The sequence below is a fragment of the Ctenopharyngodon idella genome, chromosome 10 (assembly GCF_019924925.1).
Source record: "Ctenopharyngodon idella isolate HZGC_01 chromosome 10, HZGC01, whole genome shotgun sequence".
Classification (NCBI taxonomy): domain Eukaryota; kingdom Metazoa; phylum Chordata; class Actinopteri; order Cypriniformes; family Xenocyprididae; genus Ctenopharyngodon; species Ctenopharyngodon idella.
In genome coordinates, this window is record NC_067229.1 from 10,224,915 (window position 1) to 10,249,131 (window position 24,217).

Sequence of the window (24,217 nt, forward strand, 5' to 3'; positions counted from 1 at the left end):
AAATGCTATTCAACAAACATTCATTTCTGACACATTAGGGCAATGTCAAAGTCTCCATGATACTTACAAAAATGTCATTTAAATTATCAGTTAAACTGTGCTACAACAATAAGCTATTTGATACTGATAACAATGCTGGGGAAGCTAATCTGAGTAGCTTGTAGTTTGGAAAGCAGCACAATACCTGGAATATGCTTGATCCATATGGAGTTCGCCATGCATTCAGTAGATTATCTTTGCCTGTGCTTACAAACCATTTACCTGCAAAAGTTAAAAGTAAGATTTTATGCATAGTTTCATTTTTTTCAATTTTTTCTAACACTAAATGATCATTTTCTTCATTTTTAAGTTTTAAGGGAACAAAAAATGTCCAAACATACCGCAGTAGGCGAACTTGAGTGAGAGAACGCAGCTTTCGTGAAGGTGCAGCTGGTATTTGTCTGGTTTGGAGACGTGCAGCACTTCCACATTACTGCTCTCCATCCCCACTGCAAGCCACTCACCCGTAGGACAGTAACCCAGAGAAAAGATCTGCGTGTGCACATAAACATTGTTTAATGCTAAAAATCATCATAATTCTTCCCCATTTCAATCTTCGAACAACAACAGAATCTCCTGATCTGGTCTTCACGCATTGAGGCTACGTCCACAATTACTCTGGGCATATTTGAAAACTGCACTTTTGTTTAAAAGCTCTCTCTGTCCACACTAGCGTTTTTGAGCATTTTCCAAAAGTTGCTCGTCCACAAGGAAATGTATGAAAATGCTTAAAATCACCTTGCTGTGCATGCGTAAAACAAATGCTCACTGAGATGATACCGACAGACCAGACAATGTTCTCATGCTATTCTTCTGACAATCATTTTATTACCAAAATATCCCACCACTCAGTGGTGCATCCAGTTCACACTCAAAATCACCAGACCATGGCTAAATGCGAAATCACACTTCCCTATTCAATTGCGCATCCAACTTTACTATTCCATGAGATGTCCATACGTAAAAACTGAACTACACACATTCATACTATATACAATGTATTCTTTTAACAGTCACAAAGTATTTACTTGTTGAAAAGACAACTTCGAACACATCCCTGGTATGGTCTAAAACACAACTGTCATGTTTTGCCGTAGGACAGCAATTATTCTTCTCAGGAATGTAATATGAAGATTGCACAAAGATTTATCTTTAGCAACACTATGAAAGTGAAGAGCAGGCACAACAATACTGGTACAAGCATAGATATCAGGTATAATGTGCATCACATGACTAAACTTGCATCATCGTTTTTGAATACCTGTTTCCACTGTCCACACTACAACGCAAAAATGGCATTTTTAAATGTATAGGTTTTCACTAGACAAAGACGCTGTCTCAGTGTGGACGAAAGGCTAAAATGTACAGAAAAAGATTTTTCAAATTTATCCAGATTAATGTTCAGAGTTGCAATGAAGCTCTTCAAATGCTCAGTACCTGTGAGGTGAAGTCATGCTGCTGCAGCTGTCGGCCCTCTCTCAGGTCCCAGCAGCGCACTGTGTTGTCCAGACCTCCCGTCCACAGTTTGGTCCCGTCGTTGGAAATATCTATACAGCTGGCTCCGTCTGTATGGCCTTGGAACTGCCTGCGGAGGGTGACACAAGAACATCACATGACCTCAGGAAGAAGAACATGGTCTATCTCACCAGCAGGAGTGTGTAGATACCTGACGAGCGTCTGGTTGTGCAGATCCCAGACCACGATGTTTCCATCACTGCAGCAGGAAAAGCAGACCTTGTTGTCGGGACTGATGGCCAGAGCGTAGCAGGCCGGAGCCGAGGACGTCAATTCGGCCTTGATTCGTGGAGTGGGTGTGGCCAAGTCCCAGATGGACAGCGTGCTGGCTTCACCCCCAACTATCAAGGTCCGCCCATCTGGGAGGAGCTTGCATGAGCGGATGTAGTTGTCTCGATTCTGATTGGACGAAAGGGTAGACATTATTTAGTCCAACTAGGATGCCATATACCAGGGGTATTCAAATGGTGGACTGTATTCAAATGGTTTCATCCAGACCGTGGGACATAATTGCGTTATTTTACCGTTTCTACAGATTAAAGTGAGCAGCACGTCAAAACAACAGATGACTCTTGACAGTTTAACTACACCAGGTTTGTGACAAATTAATGCCTTTAGACGTTTTTTTTTCTCCCCATATAATTAGTATTTTATCAGCATATTAAGAGCATTTCATAATAAACAATGTAATAATTTGGAAAATTATTTAGAGACGGCAATGGCAGACAGAAAAAAATTTTTTTGAAATTACTAGTTAAATTTGTTTTGTGCTCATGATGGGAGTTTTGATTATGATTTTATGATTATGAGATTATGTACATTGTTTTTAGTAGTTTATTACTTTGAGCAAAATATAAAAATGGTCAATACTTTTTTTAGGAGGTAAACCCTGCACCCCCAGTATGTTTTCTCAGTCCCAAGGCCTTCTATGAGCCATACATGTAGGTGTTCAAAAGTTAAAAAAAAAATAAATAAAAAAAAAAAAAAATAATAATAATAGCCTGATAAAACATCTGATCTTAACTTTTTTATATTCATACACAGTTGGGAGAAATTTTTACTTTTTTTGGTAAATATTGGTAAAAATTCTTAGACATCACTGATTTGGCTCTCAGGGCCCAAGATTCTCATCTTTGATGATTATTTTGAGTGTTTAGGACTTTGTTTAAAAAAAAAAAAAAAAAAAAAAAGTACTACTACAGCTGCCCCAATGGAAATGTATAACCGTTCCAAAAGAGTATTGTCCAGACTACAAGGACAGTTTCACATGATGCAGATCTCACCAAACAGTCCAGTTGGGCCATCGGGCTCTTGCTGCCCGGTTGGCTGATGTCCCACACTTTGACACAACCTTTCCCACCGGTGTAGACGTGACGCGTGGAGGTGCTGATGGTGACCGCGCACACCACCTCTCCATGACTGAGGGTGTGGATCTGACGGGCGTGCCGCGGGATACCAGGGCCGAGGAGGGCGTCAGGAGGGAAGGGCACCGGCTGCATTTGACCATCTGCGCTCACGTGGAACGAGTAAGCACTGCGGGCGGAAAAGACAATTTCAGTGAACGCTAAGAGTGTTCACACTGGAGCTTTTGGAACTGAGTGCATTTGACATCATCAGTCAAACAATGAGGAATTGGCACTGGAAACTTACGGTTTTCCAGAAGCTGCTGGCTGCAGGCTAGCAGGTAACCCTGGTACTCTCATATGAGGGTGAGGAGACTCATAGCCCACCTTGGAAAGTAAGTGGAGCAATGAGATTAAATTGTAAAGGCACAAGGAAAATGTCGGGTTAACTTATTTTTTCCCTCACCACAGGTGAACGTCCATATCCAGCCGCGGCTGCAGCAGCGGCGGCAGCAGCAGCAGCAGAGCCATTCATCTGAGGGGAGACGAGGTGGAGACCGGCACCGTATCCCGCTGCTCCCGCCAACTCCCCATTAACTCCCGGGGGAGGAAGCCCAAATGCACCAGGGGGGTACGCGCCCTGCACAGCCAATGGGTTCCTCAGACCTAATGCTAAGAAAGCCAGAAATGGGGGGAGCAGAGATATGGAGGTTTGTCTCAGTGGTGAAGCACTTAAGTAATAATTAATAAATACTTGCTGTAAGCAAGTAATAATTTAATAATTGTCAAATGGAACAGAAAAAAAGTTTTAAAAAACTTCTTTGAAATTGATTTTGTACATAGATTTTTTTGTGGTAAAAATTCTCTTTAACAAATATCATAAATTAATTTATAAATATTACATTTATAGAGAGTCACGCCATGCCATTGGTTAAGATAAGCTTTTTTAAGATATTTTTTGGAGAAACAATAAAAGATAAACAGAGCAATTACAAGAGGCCCTAATTTATTTAATTTCTCTTGAAAATTAATAAACAAACGTTCAAGCTTTCATCAAATTTCATCCTTTTGAGGCTTTTTCTTCCTTATGATATAAAGACAGTTGGGCCACACTTACATTTTTTACGTTATGCCCTCAAAAATGATAATGAATTTTAATTCAGAAATTAAAAACATGTTCATCAAAGAAGTGGTTCATTCATGTCATTGTATGTATGAACTGCATTTTTAATGCATTTTTGAATAAATAGATCCTGACCCTTTAATATCATTCTCAGGAATGCTAAAATTACACAGCCTCCAAGGACAGGAGCTCAACACCATGATACAATTAAAACAAGACATCCTTTCAGAAACAGGAAGACCACTACTGCCCTCTGCTGGCTGACAAGCTGCCAACCCTCAATAAAGACATTCAAACCTGGTTGAGCTAAATACTCAAATTCATTCACTAAAGCCTTGGACTATCAGGATAACAGAATTCTACCAAGAGGGTCAACGCCTGGCTTCCCAGGAACGGGGCGAAACTGCGGAGGAACGCTGGGGCCTGGAGTGGACGACTCCTGGGACATGGGCGTGCCAGGCTTCATCCCTGGAGTGCTGGACTTCTCTCTCTGCAAGGTTAGGGAACACATTTACACACATTAATTATTCAGGAAAGGTATATAGTCAATGAAAAAAAGATGCAGCGGTAGTCGAACTCAAGCGGGAACTGTCCGTTTTTGCATTTTTAGGAGACTGACAGCAAAAGCAAGGAAAGAGATGTGCTTTGCAGCAGAAGGTGTGTGCAGGTGAGAGAAACAGTATTGAGACACTTTAGTTTGGGGGAGGGAAAAGAACTTGTTTGCTAAATGAGCAATGCATTTGTTTAACATCAAACAAACATGTTTGTGTGCATTTTCGAGTAATATATGTACCGGCGGAGGCTCCTTGCTGCGCGAAGGGGAAGCAGCACTGCTGGAGGAAGCCAGCGAGGTCGGACTGGCCTGGGGCAGAGGCTCCTTACGGGAAGGAGGGAGTTTATCTAATCCATTCTCTCTGGAGGAGTATGACTGCACACTTCTTGGAGAAGAAGGGTCCTGAGGGAATGCAGTGCACATGATGATTTAATCAGGGAAAACATGGCCAACCTTGTTGTAAAGTTTCTCATTCTTTAACACAAACCGACCTCGTCAACGACCAAATTGTCATCGCTCTTCTCCGCGTCGCTGCCCTGAAAGAGAAAACGCCTCAGAGTTGAGCGTGTGTGCTTAAATCAAATAAAGATCATGTCTATGATTCACAAAAGGACGACGTAAATATAACACCATTAGAACACTTACGTAGTCAGTCATAAACTCCTTCTCATCTGCTTTTCTCTTTTTTCCGTTGCTGAGGTAGTCTGAAGGCCTGCCTTTGTCTCCGTTTGAGAGTGAACTCTGAGAGGGGAAGAGAAAGATGAGAAAATGAGAGTGGAAAGGGAGAACGGCGGAGTAGGAGACAGAGGATGTGCGTTTAAGTGTGTGTGTGTGAGCCAGAAGAAAGAGATAATGATGTAGGAGACGAGGGATAAATCAAATCAGCTCCATAACTGCTGGACCCACAGGCAATAGAGACGCCTAATGCATGACAGTCTGCACTGAGAAGAACTCAACTAGAAAGAGACAGAGAGGGAGAAAGAAAATGGACGGATACTACAGATACTCACTGGCCCAGGTTCACGGTCTGTGTGGATCATGGGAAGGGCAGGTAAACGTCCCCGTGGCCAGTCAAAACAAACCAAAAAACAAACAATGTGACTATGATGGTTAGACAAAACTCACTCTCTAATAGACAAAACAAGGCTTTGAATTAGCCCACTGCTAATAATAACAAAGGCATGTTCCTTCACTTCCTACTCTTTCATGTTTCATTGATGAAATGCATGAGCTGACAGATTTCAAAGATGAACTGGTCAACATTTCAGGGTAGAGTTTGTATTTTATGAAGAAAGTATGAGTGGTGCAATACAAAAAGGGCATTGCTTTACGATTACTAGCACGTTGCTATGTGGATGCTAGGTGATTACTTACTGGCTTGAGTCTGGTCTGTGATATTGTAATATCTAGGTACAACTCAGATCTCTTCTTGAATGTTAGTCTTAAGTATTTTTTTTTTTTAACCCATTTTATTTTATTTTATTTTATTCTATTCTATTCGCCCCGTCTAATTTGTTAAGGAGGTCACACTTAATGTTCTGAGAAATTTGATGGGCGACATACAGTAATTTAAATGGGAATCTGCACAGTCAGGAGTTTTATGTGAGGGCCCCATGCAGATTCTGCTCGTGTTAAAAAAAGTTGGTCATGCAGATTCGTGGCTTATTACTATAATTATTTTACATTTACAAATTTAAAATTAAGTTATTATATTATTATTAAATACTAATTTCTTTATTTTACAGTGAAATATTACAATAGTAATATCTCTTATTTTGTTTATTTCGTAATAAGCCTAATAACAATAATCATCATTATTATTATTATTATTATTATTATTAACATTATAATTATATAGACAATTGATATATAATTTTTTTGCCCAAATTGTGCCACCCTACAAACAAGCTGGAGCTTTATTTTTTTAAATTAAAAAAAAATGTAAATTTAAAACAATCCCAATTTGATTATTCAACAAATCGTGCAGCCCTAAAAAGTAACATTAGGATTAATTCTTGTTTGGATTAATTAGTACAGACAGGTAAAGAAAGAAAGAATGAGACCTTATGCCGGGTTCAGACTGCATGATATGTTTGTCTGATACGAAAGTCACTGTGTCAGATTATGCAATTTTCACTCTTAAATTCTTGTTGTGTCATGGACAAGAAACATGTCACATTGCTTTCTGACCAATCATCGCTTGCTGTCTTGCACTTATAAATACATTTATGTTGTTAGTTCTGTTCCTGGTGTTAATAAACTGGTCAAGTGATCTGTCAGTATGATTTTATTTGTTATACCTCTGTGGTGCTCGGCTGCAGCGGCTGCCGCCACGGCCTCCAAATGGGCTCGTTCGTCTTTAGAGGCCAGCTGGGCCCCAAGGGCCCCGGACAGGGCCAGCAGCCCAGAGCCACCTCCCAGAGCCAGTCCCGGGTGAGGCAGGCCGGAGGGGTGAGGGGCCATGGGCAGCCCCTGGGCAGCATGCTGGGAAAGGTGCTGGGCCTGCAGCTGTTGCTAGAGGGAACGAGAGGAAGAGGACGATGGAGCGATGAAGGAAGGGCGGGGGTCAGAGAGAGGGGAAAAACAGATGAAGGGAGTGTGAGAGATAAAAGACAGTGACACAGAGGCCGAGATGGAGTGGAGTGAAGAAACAGATAGCCAGAGGAAATGAAAAGAGCATGAGGAGGAGGAGGAGGAGGAGAGAGAGATGAGAGGAAAGGGAGAGGGAGAGAAAAAAAAAAAAAATACACAACACAGTTAAGACTTGGATCTGCACCACAGCCGAAGAGGCCTTTACAAAGGGAATGCATTCATGACCCTTCCCAGTGTCCCGGGAGTGAGGGAGCCTATCGGAATGATGTCGACCTGCTCTAACGGCTGGGTCGGGGAACAGCACTGCTGCAGCATTCGCTAATGAGCACCCCAAAATAAAATTAAATTAAAATCACTTGAGCTGAAGCTGATGAGGGCCATGTGAGAAATCAAAACGTAAAAGTGAATAAAAATATGGGGAATCAGATGTGAAAAATCGTAAATGGGGATGTCAACTGGCGGAAAGACACAGGACGAGGTGTGAGTTGAGACGGAGTCTAACTATGCGCGACATGTTGCGATGAGTGCTAAAGAGAAATTTTCATTATTTACTCATCTTCATGTCGTACCAAACCTGTATGAGGTTATTTTTTTCCATAGACTACGAAAATAACATTTCATTCACCTTTTTTTCCATACAACAATTCTGTCTAGACCCTCCAAAAACATTGTTTTCTGAGCTTTGCATGAGAAAGAGAGCGGAAGTCATTATTCTGTCCGTCGACGCTTGTGTACAGATTCAAATATCACGATAAGTAACTGATGTAGCATTTATAAATTTCAACAAGCTTTCAGATAAAGCCATCGTATGGCTTCAGATAACTTTGCAAATAGCGCACAAAATTGTACGGATGGCTTTTTCGTTGTTGTTTTTTTTTGTCCTTTTGGAGTCATGGTCACTTTAAAAGGTCACAATGAACTGTATAGTTTTTTGTTGTATGGAAAAGTGCAGCGTGAAGAATCTGCGAAAAATTCTCTTTTTGTGTTCCAAGGGGAAAATAATAGCTTTTTTTTTTTTTTGGAGCATCCTGCCATTTTCTGTAAGGCTCATAGAGTTAAAAATCTATCTAGCCGAACACAGAAATGTGTCTTGTGTAAACGACCCCTAAAAATGTATCGGACTGGGCTCAAGAGAACCCAAAACCAGCCTAACACGCATTCTTAACACAGACAAGCCGACTAGTTCTTTAGCCAAATGACTAGTCGATTTTGAAAATATGTAGTCTTGCACATCCCTAGCCTAGTTATGAAAGACTTCACACTCTTTCAAACATATAACCAAATCATAAAAAAAGAAAACGGCAATGACAACTCAAGAGGAAAGTGTTAAATAAAAAGGATGAAAAGATGGAAGTACACACTGTGGGAGGCAGAGGGGGGAGTCCACGTACCCCTATCGACGCATTCAACTCCCCCATAGTCACCTGTTTGGCGCGCTCCATGGCCTGGACCACCTGCTGCTGGTGCTGTGGAAGGAGGTCAAAAAATGGCCGTCAATGATAAACAAACAACAAGTAACAAAACAAGGCAGATGGCCACCCTAGTGTGTCTTTGTGTACTGTGCAATTTTCTTTTTCACACACACACACACACACACACACACCGCTGCATTTTGTATGAATACACGCACTTAAAACAGGAGGGGGAAGTTGTTTTTCTTCTGTCAGGAAAAGCTTTGGGCAAACCGTAAGCGTTTTTGTGGAAGTGGGTTTACAAGAATAACAATAGGCTTCCCAGAGGCATCAGAATGAGAGACTATGTGAAAGCGTGAGGAAATATGAGAGGAAAAGAGAGGAAAAAAAAAAAAAAAGTGTGATTGCATGTGTGTGAGAAACAGAAAGATATTGTGTGTGTGTCTGTGTGTGTGAGCACAAGTGAGTGAATTATCAATCACAGAACGTCTGAACGCAACGTGGCATGTGTGAATGTCATGATGTGTAGCTGTGGGACTAAGTGTGTGTTGGTCTCATCTCACCTCCTGTGACAGGAATGGAATGAGCTGGGCACAAATCACGTTCAGCCGTTTGGCGATCTCCGTCTGCAGAGATATGGAGAGCAAGGAGGATTCAAAAGCAGAAAGAAAGCAAAAAAAAAAAATTGATTTCATCTTTCACAATTAATTTCATTTTTGAAATGTTAAAATTAACTTTTCCTACACTAGTTTGGCTATTTTATGATGATGATGATGATACTACTACTACTACTACTACTACTACTACTACTACTACTACTACTACTACTACTACGACGACGTTACCTATTATTGCATGCATTTAAATGTATATCCACGACTACTACCATTAATTATTATTAGTAGTTATACATAAGAATTATCTACTACTACTAGCGCTTTAAGGCCTTTAATTACTTGTGCAAAAGGATATTACGTTTTATTTACCAAGCATGTAACCACTTAAATCATAGAAGGAAAAGACCATTTACAGCCAATACAGGCAGTTTACCATAGGAAATACATCATTTTTAAAGCTTTTTAACAGTTATAGCGCCACCTATGGTCCGATCTCTATAAAAGTTGTCATGCTTCACCTATTTTCGTGAAGTTTTGAGTTTTCGTTTAGGAGTTATAGGCTTTTGTGAGCACTTGGCCATGCCCCTTTTCTAAATGACCCTGTTATATCTGATCTAGAGAGTCCAGAGAATTGTACTTCACTGGTTTGGCTCCGATCGGGCGAAAAACCTTGGACTAGTCCGCAAAAGTAGATATTTTACAAAATCGCGAATATTTAATGAACGTTTTGATTGACAGAAGTGGTTCTTGAGGGAAATTTGTTCAGTATGAAGAGATCTAACAAATGATATGAATATTTTGTGTGTGAGAAACACCATGTGATTACAGAGGCACAAAACTCGTTAGTGCCACCTAGTGGCCAATTTCTTGTCTATAAATTGATATTTTTATGCACCTAATGTATAACTAGCACTAATAATGATTATAATATAATAAAGTATAATAAAATAATACAATATTATTAAATGTATTTATTAGTAGTAGTAGTAGTTATACAATAGACTAGTTTAGATGCAGCGACAACTATTAACACACCAAAACATTGCTTATTTAGTGATGCCTACCACTCAGACAGGAAGAGACTGTTTGACTAAAAGCATGACCAACCAATCTGTTTGTTTTAAAGAGAGAAAATCTGTACATAACTTACCTAGCTTACAATAACAAGTAATTTGTTTACCTGCAACTACCTTTTACAAACAAATCTACTGAATTGTTTTCTAGAGAGTTGATGCCATAAACAGGAAATTATATAAAACCAGCCAATCAGATTAGTGATCTATTACCATTGTCAGCTATTACCATTTTTTTCATGCACAAAGCATCAAGCGGCCCATGAACAATCTTTGAGCACAAGGCTGAGGTGGAAACTACAGTTACAGACAAATGCCTAAGCAATAGGAAAATATACAATGCTGTCCAAAACGCATCTACCAAACCAAGACGTCACAAAAGTGTAACCCGATACCTCGGCTTACACAGCTAGTAAATATTTTAGCCCTCCACATCTGGTTCATGCTAATTGTTGTGCAGCGAGGAGAGAGGATGCCTGAAATATTCATGCCCAGCATCTGCTGCTCCGGTCCAGCCGAGAGGAGTGACGCCTCCCCCTGCGAGGTCACTGGTCTTGCCCCATTGAGCTGCTGTGTCTTTTGAGGCAGTGCTGGGGGTTGCCATGCAAAGGCCATTGTAATCTTTAACCAACAACCCAAACAAGAGCTCCCCCGAGCTGAGGCCAACCCTCCCTACGGCTGTTTATTTTGCCAACAGGTATAAACTAATATTGTAATATGCATGTTCACCCACATGCCATAAAATTTCTCTTAAAGGGATAGTTCACTCACAAACGTCTGACTTTCATGTTCCATATGATTTTTGAAACACATAAGATGATATTTTGAAGATTGTGCTGGTCACTCTTTATCATACAATTACAATGAATGGGGAGTGGAGCTTTCAAGCTTCAAAATAACACAAAAAACAGCATAAAAATAATGAAAAGTGATTCATACAACTGTTTTAAAGTATTCTGAAGTCATACAATAGCTTTATACGATGAACGGACAAAATTTAAGTCATTATTCACAGAAAGTCATCTAGTTGATATCTAGTTGTCCTTTGCAGCTTTATACATTCTAAAAAACGCTGTTAAAAACAACCCAGGTTGGGTTGAAAATGGACAAACCCAGTGGTTAGGTTAAATAAAACTACAAACATTAAACAAACATTTAACCCAACCGCTGGGTTTGTCCATTTTCAACCCAACTATTGTTTAAAAATTACTATATGGCGGCTTAAAATGAACATTTATTAATAAGCAATTTAATAAATGTTTGTTTAATTATTATTCACTAAACTTATTTAATAAATGTTCATTTATTAAACATTAATAAATGTTAATTACCAACATATTTTGGGTTAATTTTAATCAAGTAATACAGTCATTTTTAAACAATAGTTGAGTTAAATAAAACTACCCAGCAGATTGGGCAAACATTTAACCCAACTGGTGGGTTAAAAATAACCTATTCGCTGGGTCAAAACAACCCAACCGCTGGGTCAAAACAACCCAACCGCTGGGTTTGTCCATTTTCAACCCAACCTGGGTTGTTTTTAACCCAGCATTTTTTAGTGTGTAAGAGAAAGCCTTCATATTCATTAACAAAACTGTTATTAAACTTAAAATAATATCCGTTTTTTGAAATAAAGCTAAAATAAAATAAAATATAAATAGCTGAAAAACTGCCCTAGCAATTAACTGAAATAAAATGTTTAGGCTAAAGTATTAAAATTACTAAAACTAATTTAAAAAAAATAAAGCTAAACTGAAATATAAAAAAAAAGCACATAACAAAATTACTAAAAATTAAACAAATTAAAATGAAAACTAAATATAAAAATAAAATCTAATTCAAAATATTAATACTGTAACAGTAAATAAAATTTAAAAAAAAACTAAAAACACAAACAAAATATGCTTTCGAAACAGAGCAGAAAAATCACTTGAAATAAAATAAACTTTAACTGAAAATAAAATATAAACACCACTAAACTTAATTTTAGCTAGAAAATAAAAAATAATTGTAATTATTTGAATAAAAATGACAACACACAATAAAATTACTAAACTTTAAAATTAAAATGAAAACAAATATATATAAAATTAATTAAAAAAATGAGTACCTCAATGATATTAAAAGAACATTTATTTTTTTTGCATAAATTCACATCCTTTTTGAATTCACTGTAATTGCCTGTTAAAGAGCGGCCAGCACACTCTTCAAAATGCCTCTTTGTATGTCAATATATTTTGGGTGAGTAAATAAATGAGTCCACTTTCCCTTTAAGTGAATTACTGGCTGTGCGAACCCCCCATCTCTTCTATATCTAGGAAAGGAGGAACAGACCCCCACCCCCATCTCTTCTATATCTATCCATCACAGCCCTCCTCAGGGAAACACAATGATTTCTTGTTAGGGAACGGCAACTACAAAATGACATCTTCAGAGGAGAGAGTGGGGGAGGCAGAGAAAAGGGGAGGGCGAAAGAGGAGAAATCAGGAGAAAAAAAAAAAAAAAAAAAGAGGCTAGAAGAAAAGCACAGTTAAAGAAATTACAGAGTGATGGGAGACGCAGAAAGATGAGGGAGGGGGAGTTACATTAGAGAAGGGAATTCGTGGAGCATGTCAAAAAAGAAGCGCAATTGAAACGGAGGGAGAGAACAGACGCTCCGAGAGCACTGACCTAATTTAAACTGACCTGACATCTGCACGAGAGAGAGAGAGAGAACGAGAGAGAGAGAGAGAGAGAGAGCGCGAGTGTGAGCGAGGAAGGTCGGGAAATGCAGATGCAGTATGCAATTTATGAGGAAGGAGAGCGAGAAAGTCACAGCTAGCTAGTTTTAGACAGAGAGAGTGTGTGTGTGTGTGTGTGTGTGTGTGTGTGTGTGTGTGTGTGTGTGTGTGTGTGTGTGTGTGTGTGTGTGTGTGTGTGTGTGTGTGTGTGTGTGTGAGAAGGGAAAAGGGGAGTGTGTGCCGTTATTTGTTGATCTAATTAGTTTGTTTGCAGATTAATTTTAAAACAAGTGCCACGGGCCAGACCTAAGAGGATTTCAACTATATAAAACGGCTGTGAAAAAAAGATTCCTGCATAATTGAATCTGAATTATGAACCCTACAAAAGATAAAAGGAATAATAAAACTCTCCAGCACAAATCACAACGTGACATTGAACAGGCATTTTACACCGGCAGCCCACATTCAAACTGTTGAGTGTTTGCATGCGTATGTAACTATGGATGGCCCACAATGTCAACTCATCATCATCACCTTTCCATAAAAAAAAAAATAACATTGTTAAGGTGTTTACAAGACTTTTGGCTTGAGCATAATTTATATAAATTTGCTAAAAAGTTAATTCGGCAAAAAAGGAAAGCATCAAACTTACCTGTTTATGCATCTCTATGTTGAGGCCATAGGACATTTCGTAGTACTGAAAAAGATAAGGATATCATTAAACTGACACATACTAGAAAGTAAGTTAGTTTTAAATGTTGATTAATTTCATTATTTGATGGAAAAAGAGGCAAAAGAGGTCCATTGTCTACAGTCAACGGTGTAGTGATGAATGAAGCACAGCTCACACAAAAATCACTTTCAAACCAAGCAGGTTTCTGTTGGTCAAGGTGGTAAATTTGTGAGACCAACTTGAACCTGTTGTGAAATCTGCATGCAAAATTTCTGATTACATGAATTCCCACTGAAACAACTAGATGTGACTGCAGATCTTGCCACAAACGGCTCTTTAATACTGATCTAAGACCAGTTTGTGCAGATGATTCAAGCTGGTCCAGCACCAAAGCCCATCTTGAATCAGAACAGCACTCATTTAAAAAAAAAAAAAAAAAAAAGATCTTTATGTACTCTCATTTCTCTCCCATATTACCATAATTTAATTCTAAACCTGCATCTGCACACAGTCATTTTTAAGAGTCTTTTATACAGTTCTTGCTGTAAAGCAGCAGTGAATATGATTATGTTCAAAAGGGTATAAATGTTGTCCACATGAAGAACAGACCATAATTCAAGACTGTATTAATGGAAAATATTCACCTTGACCAAATCTCACATCAAGTCTGCATCTTTTTTTGAATCTGGATGTGGGTGAGATGCAAAATAAGTGAATACTAGTGCTGTCAAATAGATTATTTGCATCTAACATAAAAGTTTGTATTATATATATATATATATATATATATATATATATATATATATATATATATATATAATATATATATTAGTGCTGTCAAATCGATTAATCGCATCTAACATAAGATGACAAGATGTTTATATAAACTCTGTGTGTGTGTATAATATATAATATATATATATATTATATATTATACACACACACAGAGTTTATATAAACATCTTGTCATCTTATGTTAGATGCGATTAATCACGATTAATCGATTTGACAGCACTAGTGAATTCTGATACATTTTGTTGGTTAAATATCATATAACCCAATGACTACTTTTGTATGTCATTTTATCATTCAACTGATTCATCAAAAACTCCTTTTCCGTTGGACTTGTCTGTTCCAATGGAAAAAAGGAATAACATGATGGTGAGTAAACAATTTTGACTTTTTAGTAAACGATTCCTTTTTAGCTAGATGGATAAATACTGGTATGGCAGAGTCAAATAAGTGTAATTTTATTAGATAGAGAGAATCAAGTGAAAAGGAAAGGAGAGGCAGATAGAAAAGGGTAAAAACAACAGAGACGGAGAGATAGAAAGACCCTGGCAATAAAAGAAGCCGGCTGACAGCTGCCTGTTGTATTCACCAGCTCTGCCAAGAGCCCACGGTGTTGCTAGGCGACTCCCACACTAAAAAAATTATGAGCCAAGAAGAAAAAAAAAAAAAAGGGAGAGAAAGAAAACGGACAGAGAAAAGGGGTTAAGCCGTCTGCCAAGAGCAAATGGCATGCCAGGCGCACATAGCTGCCATATCTGTGGGCACTGAGGCACATGGCAGCGGCTCTGAAAACTCATTCTCTGTGATGGATGAGCTGCGTTTGAAGGACTTCTGATTGAGGGCTGAAGGAAGATGGTGTCTGGTGTTTGGATGTGTCTCGCATCTGATGCAAAACTAAGTTGTGTATGTGTATGCGTGTTTGTCTTACCATGACATAATGTCTCTGTATTTCTGTCTTCTCTGTGGCCAGCTTTTCACACTCCAACTTCAGACTGCAGAAGAAAGAGAGGGAGAGAGATGTTTTGTTGGATTGGTGGACAGAGATTCTGCTGGATTGTTTTGGTGCTCGGACATGCTGTATCGAGTTTGATTTACTTATAAGTGAAGGGGAGTGATTCAAAAGAGACATTGATAAATTCATTAGACAATTCATAAACACGATAACAAATGTAGTTCATGTTGCCTTTGACAAATTGCAAAAGGACATAAGGATAGACATAAATATATAAAGATATACAGAAAAACAGACAAAGACCCAGAGACAAATGGATAAAAAGGCAGAGAGATGACAAAGACAAAAAGAGAGATAGTAAGACAAACAGAGACAAAATAGACGCAAAGACAGACAGATGGATATGGAAAAAACACACACAAATCTAATAGAAAGACACAAGGTAGATGTTAAAATAGACAGATAATGAAGACAGAAAAGTAATAACACAGACAGTATTTATAGACATAAGATTTACAAGACAGAAACAGATATATAAATGGATATAAAAAAAGAAAAAAGGCAGACAGGAAGATAGGCAGAGACAGATACAGAAAGACAGACAGGAGGAGACACAAACAGTATACAGAAAGACATTTAGGCTACAAAATAGACAAACATACAGAAAGAGAGAAATAGACACACCAAGGCTGTAACCACCATAGACATTGAGGGGGACAAGTCCCCTCCAATAATTAGAAATGGCCAAATTTCCCCCCAATATTTGAAATTCTTGCACTGATCAGCTCTGCTGCACTCCATTACTCCATTACACTGAGGTCTGCCTCAGTGGTCTAACAGAGATGGCCAATCAAATCAAAGTGGGCGGGGTTTACTGTTCACAGAAGCAGAGCATGAATTCCAGCGTGAAGCATAAGTTTAGTGTTGAAAGACAGTGAGGTAAGATGTAAATAGCACAACATTAAATACATGTCAAATGTTTTGCGATAGAAATGTTAAACGACTGACAGTAACATCCAGTGACGCAAACTACTTGATTTTTTTTTTTTCCTCAAATACGTCCGTTTTGAATGGAAAATATGCAGTGCGAAGAGACAAGAAATGTTTGACACATTGACATACAAATAAAAGTACACGCATGCATATTTTAATGCAAATATTATTTGCAAATAGTTCAAAACGATTATTTCCCAACTAAAATTAGGATATCCTTCACTCTTCTGTTTCTTTAGGCTTTATAAAAATTGGTCCCCCCCAATGTGTTACGGCCTTGAGACACACAAAAAGTCAAAAGACAGACAGATGAATAGAAATAAAAGATGTATAGAAAGAGACAAAAAAGTATGTATAGATAGACAGACCAACAGCTACAGACAGTCCAATAATGAATAAGACAGAAGACGTATAGACAGACAGATCCAGACTGAATCCACTAAGATCAAACAGCACACACTTTCTCATCTCCTGGCTGTATTTCAGCTCTTCACACACACTGACTTGTTTGCAGGCGTCAGATTTATGCGAGCGCGCGGGAGGGCCTGGGAAAATTAGAATATGATTAATACCGCAACATTACTGCGCCGCAACAGGTAATAACGGCACATCCGCTCTCCTTCACTGACTGCGCACAACCGTCGATAATTGACTCATTTATCACCGCGAGTGAGGAAGAGCGCAGAGGATGATGGGCGTGGGGTGCTGGTGGGGAGGGGTGTGGTGCGGGAAGTGAGAGAGAGTGTGATAGAGGGAGCTGTGGAGGATTAAATTCATTCCCCTGCTAGAATTTATTACACTGGAATTGCCTCACTGCAAAAGTCACCCCCGTCGCAGGATTTCCGAGAACTGACAAATCTATCGGTGCACGTTTCGCTGAGACCGTCTCTGCTTATTTATTTATTTCCCATCTCGCCTGAATGAGTTGGCCTCAATTATGCGATGCGGTGAAGACATCGCTCCCTTGTGCAAAATCGTGGGGGAAGTTGGAGAAAACAGCATGACAGCTCCAAATATTGTCAGGTTCATTGGATAAAGATGCTATATCTGTTTTCAGGCTTATATTTACATAGTTACGAGATTTAAATATGATCATTTAAATTCTGCAACATCTCCCACGTGGAAAAAGGCAGCTGAGAGTTCAGCGCGCCGTGAGGCTGGAGTGGATTTATAGGGGTAAATCAAGGCTAATGTGGAATTAAACTTCAGAAGGTCAAATCCGTTAAACGCGGGCACGACACCTCAACAAGCATCTGGAAGGTTCTGCCAGTCCAAACAAATGACTGATCATTGGTTGTTCCATCCCTTACAACAATTTATCATGGTAACTTAGCTTTAACCACCTTAAATGTCAAAGAATCAAAAAGATTGTTTAAAGGAGATCCCAACTTCAATTATTGGTGGTGTTTTTTTTTTTTTTTTATAACCATGCATCATGGTGTTTGAATGGTTAAATGTGGTGTTAGGTGATCAAAAATGAGTAAATATAGGTAACAAGTGTAAGACAAAGAGGAGGGTGTACTGAGCATTTAATGTCAAAACAATACTAAAATTCTATACTACCTTATCTAAAATTAAAAATGAAAAGCACAAAAGAGTAAAATAAATCAATTTAAAGGATTAGTTCACTTTCAAATGAAAATTACCCCAAGATTTACTCACCTTCAAGCCATCCTAGGTGTATATGACTTTCTTCTTTCTGATGAACACATTCGGAGAAATATTAATAAATATCCTGACGCATCCAAGCTTTATAATGGCAGTGAGCGATACCAATGAGTATGAGTTGAAGAAAGTGCTTCCATCCACATCCACACGGCTCCGGAGGGGTTAATAAAGGCCTCCTGAAGTGAAGCGATGCATTTGTGTTTAAAAAAAAAAAAAAAAAAAATCCATATTTATATTAAGTAAAATATCTAGCTTCCGCCAAACCACCTTCCATATTCAACTTACGAAGAAAACGGAACTGGCGTCGCGTCAGTTAAGCCTTTTCCGTAAGTTGAATAGGGAAGGAATAGCTAGATATTTTACTTCATAACTTGTTAAATATGGATGCAGATGGAGGCACTTTCTTCAGCTTCATACCCGTTGGTATCGCTCACTACCATTATCAAGCGTGTCAGGATATTTATTAATATATCCCAGATTGTGTTCATCAGAAAGAAGAAAGTCATATACACCTAGGATGGCTTGAGGGTGAGTAAAGCTTGGGGTAACTTTCATTTGAAAGTGAACTTATCCTTTAAATGCTACAAGTTAATTTAGGCATCACAATGTATGTAACGTACAGTACGAAAATGGATATTGATTTTGAGATTTGTTAATAAATTAGTGTTTAAAATTCACTTTAAAAATGAGCATTAGATTATGTCCAATATAATCTAATAGTAAAATTATGCATAAATTAAATGTAAAAATATTAACTCCCCTATGCTGTTGCTGAGAAAATGAGACAGCCCAATAAATGCAAGAAACACGCTGACTGCCTCAACTGACATGAAATTAAGGCACATAAACAACAGCTAAAGATTCCCACCCTTAATTACTAAAGATCAAAACTATGCAACAAGAAAGGCAGATAAAAAGAAAGTAACCTTTCTTTCCCTTACAGCTGATAAGATGATCATCAGAACAGGCAACAATTCTGCTGCCAGCAAAGCACCATTACTTCACTATATACACACAAGCTAACTGCACTTTTAATCATATTGCACACCACAACAGAGTGAATTTATAATGATGACTCAAAGTGAAGCATCTGAATGAGAAGTTTGAGTGAAAAAGCAAATATTCAGTCTGACGGTAAGGAGTATCAGTCCAATTAGAGAAAGTGAGGACACTTCCTCACAGATCTCATCCTCATTTGCCATGCCTGTGCCTCATTAGTAAAAGCCCTTGTGTCTTCTGTATTCTCATAGAGCTTTTTCATCTCTCTGCTTAAAGTGTACGCACACATAGTGATTAGTTAGTGAAATAGTCCAGTTCAGAGCTAAATTAAACCCCATTACTGCCTGAGAGAGGATTGATGAAGGTTTTGCCTTTGTGGCAAATTTGCATTTGCGGCACACACAAACTCATACACTCTTTGAAGCCTGAAACGTGCGCTAGAGCATGAAGACAAATACATTTTATGCTTTGTTGTGTTGAGAAAAATAAATAAATAAATAAATAAATAAATAAATAAATCGCAGATTCATAAAGCAACATAACTACATGTTGCATTCTCTGCATTACCACAGGGGGTGCTAATGGTTAGTTTTCTTCTTCAAGTCAACAACTGTCATGGTGGAACAACACACTGTAAAAAACAATAAGTAAAATTTACTTAATTTTTCTTTTGCAAGTTTTTGCACACATTTTTAAGTAAATTTCAAATACCGAATTAGGTAACTCTACTTAACTAAGTTAAGTAAAATTAACAAAAAGAAGTCATTTTAACTTGGCCAGTAAAAGGTTGAGTAATTTCTACTTGTTGAAGTTTCTTTTGCAATACATTTTACTCAAACAATATAACACTGAATTAAACCATGCTTTTAAAGTGCATGCTTTACTAGATTTAAAATCTAAGTAAATAGTACAATAGATATTGTGTAGACACCATATCTACATATTACAAATAACACAGCACCTGACCACAGAGACCTCAATACTTGGTTCACAATACACAATGATGAGAACATTCGATGGATCATTTTTGAGTGTGAATATGCCATTTTGAGTAGAAAATGAACTCCAAATGTCACAAAATGGCAAGTTACTAAACATAACCACAAAAGCAATGATAAAACAGTGTAAAAACAGTTGGAAAACAGCACAAAAAAAAAAAAAAAAAAAAAAAAAAACGCCTCAATTATTCAAGGCCCAGTGCAAGATGGGAACACCAGTATCAGAAAAGTTAAGTAGTTTTACTTAATTTTATAATGTTGATATTTCTACAAGCTTAAATTGAATACTAATATAGAATTTACTTAGTTTTTTTCATTCTTGCCAGAACTAACTTTTTCCATGTAAAAATTACATTCGTTATTTCTGTAGTATTTACTTTAGCTACCTACCTGAACAACAGAGGTTTAAAGGGTTAGTTCATCCAAAAATGAAAATTCTGTCATTTATTACTCACCCTCGTGTCGTTCCACATCCGTAAGACCTTCGTTCATCTTTGGAACACAAATTACAATCTTTTTGATGAAGTCTGAGAGCTTTCTGTCCCTCCATAGAGATCCAACGCAACTACCACTCCAAGGTCCAGAAAGGTAGGAAAGACATCATTAAAGTAATCCATGTGACTCCAGTGGCTTAACCTGAATTTTATGAAGCGACGTGAGTGCTTTGTTTGTGTGAAGAAAAAAAATAAAAAAATTACCACTTTATTTACAAAATAATATTTTTCAATGTCAGCTCTCGCGTGAACACAAAATGCATGCATCGTGAAGCTCTCGTAAACACTCGCGCATGTGCGTTGAGTTGACGCGCGAGTCTAAACAACACGCATGTGAAGCTCTCGTGAACGCGCATTGCAGATCAATATTTTTGTAAGTAAAGTGGTAAATTATGTTTTTTTTTGCGCAAACAAAGTACTCGTGTCGCTTTATAAAATTGAGGTTAAACCACTGGAGTCAATGGAGTACTTTAATGATGTCATTCCTACCTTTCTGGACCTTGAAAGTGGTAGTTGTGTTGGATCTCAATGGATGGAAAGAAAGCTCTCAGACTTCATCAAAAAGGTCTTAATTTGTGTTCCGAAGATGAATGAAGGTCTTACGGATGTGGAATGACATGAGGGTGAGTAATTAATGACAGAATTTTCATTTTTTGGGTGAACTAACCCTTTAATACGTACGTATGTATAGTATGCTAATAGCCTTACACTAAAGGTGGCAAAATGTAAATGGTATAAAACAAGGCTGTGACCATGTTATTCCACATGGTGGAAACCAAAAAAAATAAATCTATCGATACAAGTATATAGCAAACATTCCTGATGAAATACTCTGTCAGACACACACCGACATTAAAGCGCAATTGCGAACCAAACCACCCACCACAAACACATGCACTTAAATACACACGCGCACGATGGGGGAATGCCGGGCCACACACATACAGATGTATCCAGCAAAGCAGGCCTAAACCACAAACCCCAGACTTCATCATAAAGATGCCTAGAATCCACTAAAAAGTCCACTCTGTCTAGGCACAAAGAAGATATCATGGGTATCAGCGCAAAGCTGTTTCTGTGCGGGTGGCTGTCTGTGGGTTGGTTGTCTTCATGTCTGAGCCATAGCAAACCCAGAGGACACATTAGCAAGGTAGGTGAGCTGGTGTGTTCTGAAAAGGGCTGGGCAAAGCAAAAACTACTGTAATGAGAACCTCCGGTCTAAAGCCCTCCTGTCTGCTGATTAGAGGCCTTCTACACAAAAAACACCCAAACCTAAGCACACAATCACGAACATGCAGAGACATACGCAAAACATGTGCAGTGCTGCAAGTAACTCAGCATGGTAACACCGTACGGAGCAGCTCTCTTTGTTATACAGTTCCTGCCCAGTTCACATTTCCTGCCGGACTTTGCGCTGTAACCTGACCTCGGCCTAAGTGTGTTTCTCACATAGACCAGTGCCCACACACAAACACACCTCTCCCCAGCTCATCTTGCCAAATCTCTTTAGCTCTGACTCTTTCCTGTCCTTTAATCCAACACCAATCAGCCTCCAGACACAAATTACAAGAACTAAAATTAAAATCTAAGCCACGCCACGTATAGCCAAGAGCTGTCTGTGCCTGTCTGGCGCATCCCGTGTGTGCCTGCCACGTTCTACCTGGAGCGGGACCAGCTCAGTGGCAGGAGAACGCTTATGGGAAATGCCGCGTCTGAAACACCATGGGAAGGCCGCTGCTAATCTTGTTGCCTAACCTAATGGAGGTTTGCAATTTTTAGACTTTACATTGTAATGCTTCGTGAAGTGCCATTCAGGGGGTAATTACAGTGCTAGTAAGAAATTTAAATCAAACTGTAAAATCACCCATTGACTTGAAGTCACAGAATGTTTGACATTCAAATTATAATGCTGCCTTTGTCATGTTGGAATGATAGTATTTACGAGATAAGCATAAATTAACAATACTGGCTGTAATTACCAGTGGGGAAACTCTGGATTTTCTTAGAAGCCAGTCTTTGAGTTGGGGGCACGTCAATTAATGGCAGAAGCTTAGGTGGTATTGATTATAACTGTTCATCTTGAAGTTTAGTATTTACCCATTTTGTGTACCACTGATGAAAATAGTGATAAAGCTTGTCAGAAAATTATATTCTTTTAGCTGAATTATGAGGTATCAGCCTTGTACATCCAATCTCCATTTCCCATCACACTCTGTGGCAGCATTAGAATGAAACAAAAGCATTAATTGCACACCTAATGCACATGTTTTGCTCTTCATTTTGTGCACTGGCTAGAAAATCTGGCTGGAGAAAATTAAATAAAAAGGAAAAGGAGGAAATTAACCACATTGTCCATTTCATTTGCACCCAAATCACACTGAAAATTAAAACTGTAATATCCAATTACAAACTCCCACAGCATAACTTTCATAAATCATGCGACTCTAGTATTTGCATACCGTACTGATTGTCGTGAAACACAAATGTAGTTCATTATTCCTTGAGAAAAGTATTCAACTTATGTTGAAATGCTCTAATGATAGTAAACACCCAACAAATGAAACCGAGAAACGGCTCCCACTCTAATTTGATAAGTGTGCAGGTGTTTGGCCCTCTGCTTCAGGCTTGAGCCAGATTCATTAGATATTCGAGCACCAGCTAACTGCGAAAACCAGGAGCAGATGAACAACTCTTAAAATCTGATTTGGAGACCAATACAGAGCCACATGAGAGTGGTATTATCCATTAAATTAGAAAGGTGCACAAAATAATGGCTTAGCTGTTGGCTTCTAGGAAAGATTTTGAGAAAATACAGCCATAAATATCCAGGCTGATATGTGTGTAAAACCAGCAGCCATCAGAAGGGCTGAACTCTGTTTGTACAGAGGATTTTTGAGCTTATTTGACTGAACTCTGAAGGCGGGAACAGAAGAGACCTAACAATAGGAATGTGGGGACTGGGTGGATTTGCCGATTCTGGCATGAGGAATCAAAGCTGTAGCCGTGTGAAGGCTTGCCAGTAATAAGGAGGGGTGTGCGAATGTGCAGAGGGGGCATGGACTACCGTACCAGAGAGGATGCCAGCACCTACCAGAAATCACACACGGGTCATGCCTGGTCTGGCCACATTCCTGAGCCTCAGAGTGCACATAAAACAAACCCACAGAACCGAAGTTGCGTGTGTGTATTATGAGAAAGCAGTGGGTCTTTCCCTTTTAGAAGCTACATCAAGGGATTTCTTTTGAATACTAACAAAATTCTAAGCCCTACATTCTGATGGTAGCCAATTAACATGTTGTGTGGCTGGTCCAAACTTGTGATTAGCTGGTGTAAAACAGGGGTGTCCAATCTTGCTCCTGGAGGGACACCTTTTTACAGAGTTAAGTTCTAACCTCCCTGGAATTTTCCCTGTAATCCATAAGATCTTGATTAGCTAGTTCAGGTGTGTTTAACAATGATTGGAACTATACTTTGCAAGAAAACATCCCTCCAGGAGCAGGTTTGGACACCCCTGGTGTAGAAGTTTGTTTAGATGGACGGGCAGAAGTCAACCATCTTTGTCAAGCAGCTACCATGTTCCAAAAAGCAACCTGACCGCCGTAACCGCTGACATTTTAACCTTTCTTCATAGCCTTCTTCCTACAATTACATTGCATCAGGA

The 24,217-nt window shown here is 38.7% G+C and overlaps 1 protein-coding gene across 7 annotated transcripts in view; it reads right to left on the reverse strand.

Annotated features, from left to right (window-relative positions):
- Positions 1-24,217, reverse strand: part of tle2a (TLE family member 2, transcriptional corepressor a) — a 31,666-nt gene that overhangs the window by 930 nt on the left and 6,519 nt on the right. Inside the window, exons 3-19 of one of the 7 annotated variants that reach the window (XM_051908595.1) lie at positions 15,381-15,444; positions 13,640-13,684; positions 9,141-9,203; positions 8,557-8,631; positions 6,874-7,081; positions 5,584-5,645; positions 5,219-5,314; positions 5,065-5,109; positions 4,814-4,975; positions 4,384-4,510; positions 3,364-3,569; positions 3,205-3,284; positions 2,838-3,087; positions 1,706-1,953; positions 1,477-1,624; positions 381-531; positions 185-261 (exon numbers count right to left, since the gene is read on the reverse strand). In XM_051908595.1, coding sequence (XP_051764555.1) covers positions 185-261; positions 381-531; positions 1,477-1,624; positions 1,706-1,953; positions 2,838-3,087; positions 3,205-3,284; positions 3,364-3,569; positions 4,384-4,510; positions 4,814-4,975; positions 5,065-5,109; positions 5,219-5,314; positions 5,584-5,645; positions 6,874-7,081; positions 8,557-8,631; positions 9,141-9,203; positions 13,640-13,684; positions 15,381-15,444 — 2,107 coding nt within the window. Of the gene's footprint in view, positions 1-184; positions 262-380; positions 532-1,476; positions 1,625-1,705; positions 1,954-2,837; positions 3,088-3,204; positions 3,285-3,363; positions 3,570-4,383; positions 4,511-4,813; positions 4,976-5,064; positions 5,110-5,218; positions 5,315-5,583; positions 5,646-6,873; positions 7,088-8,526; positions 8,632-9,140; positions 9,204-13,639; positions 13,685-15,380; positions 15,445-24,217 lie in introns of all 7 variants that reach the window. The other 6 variants (XM_051908593.1, XM_051908598.1, XM_051908597.1 and 3 more) reach the window with 6 other exon arrangements.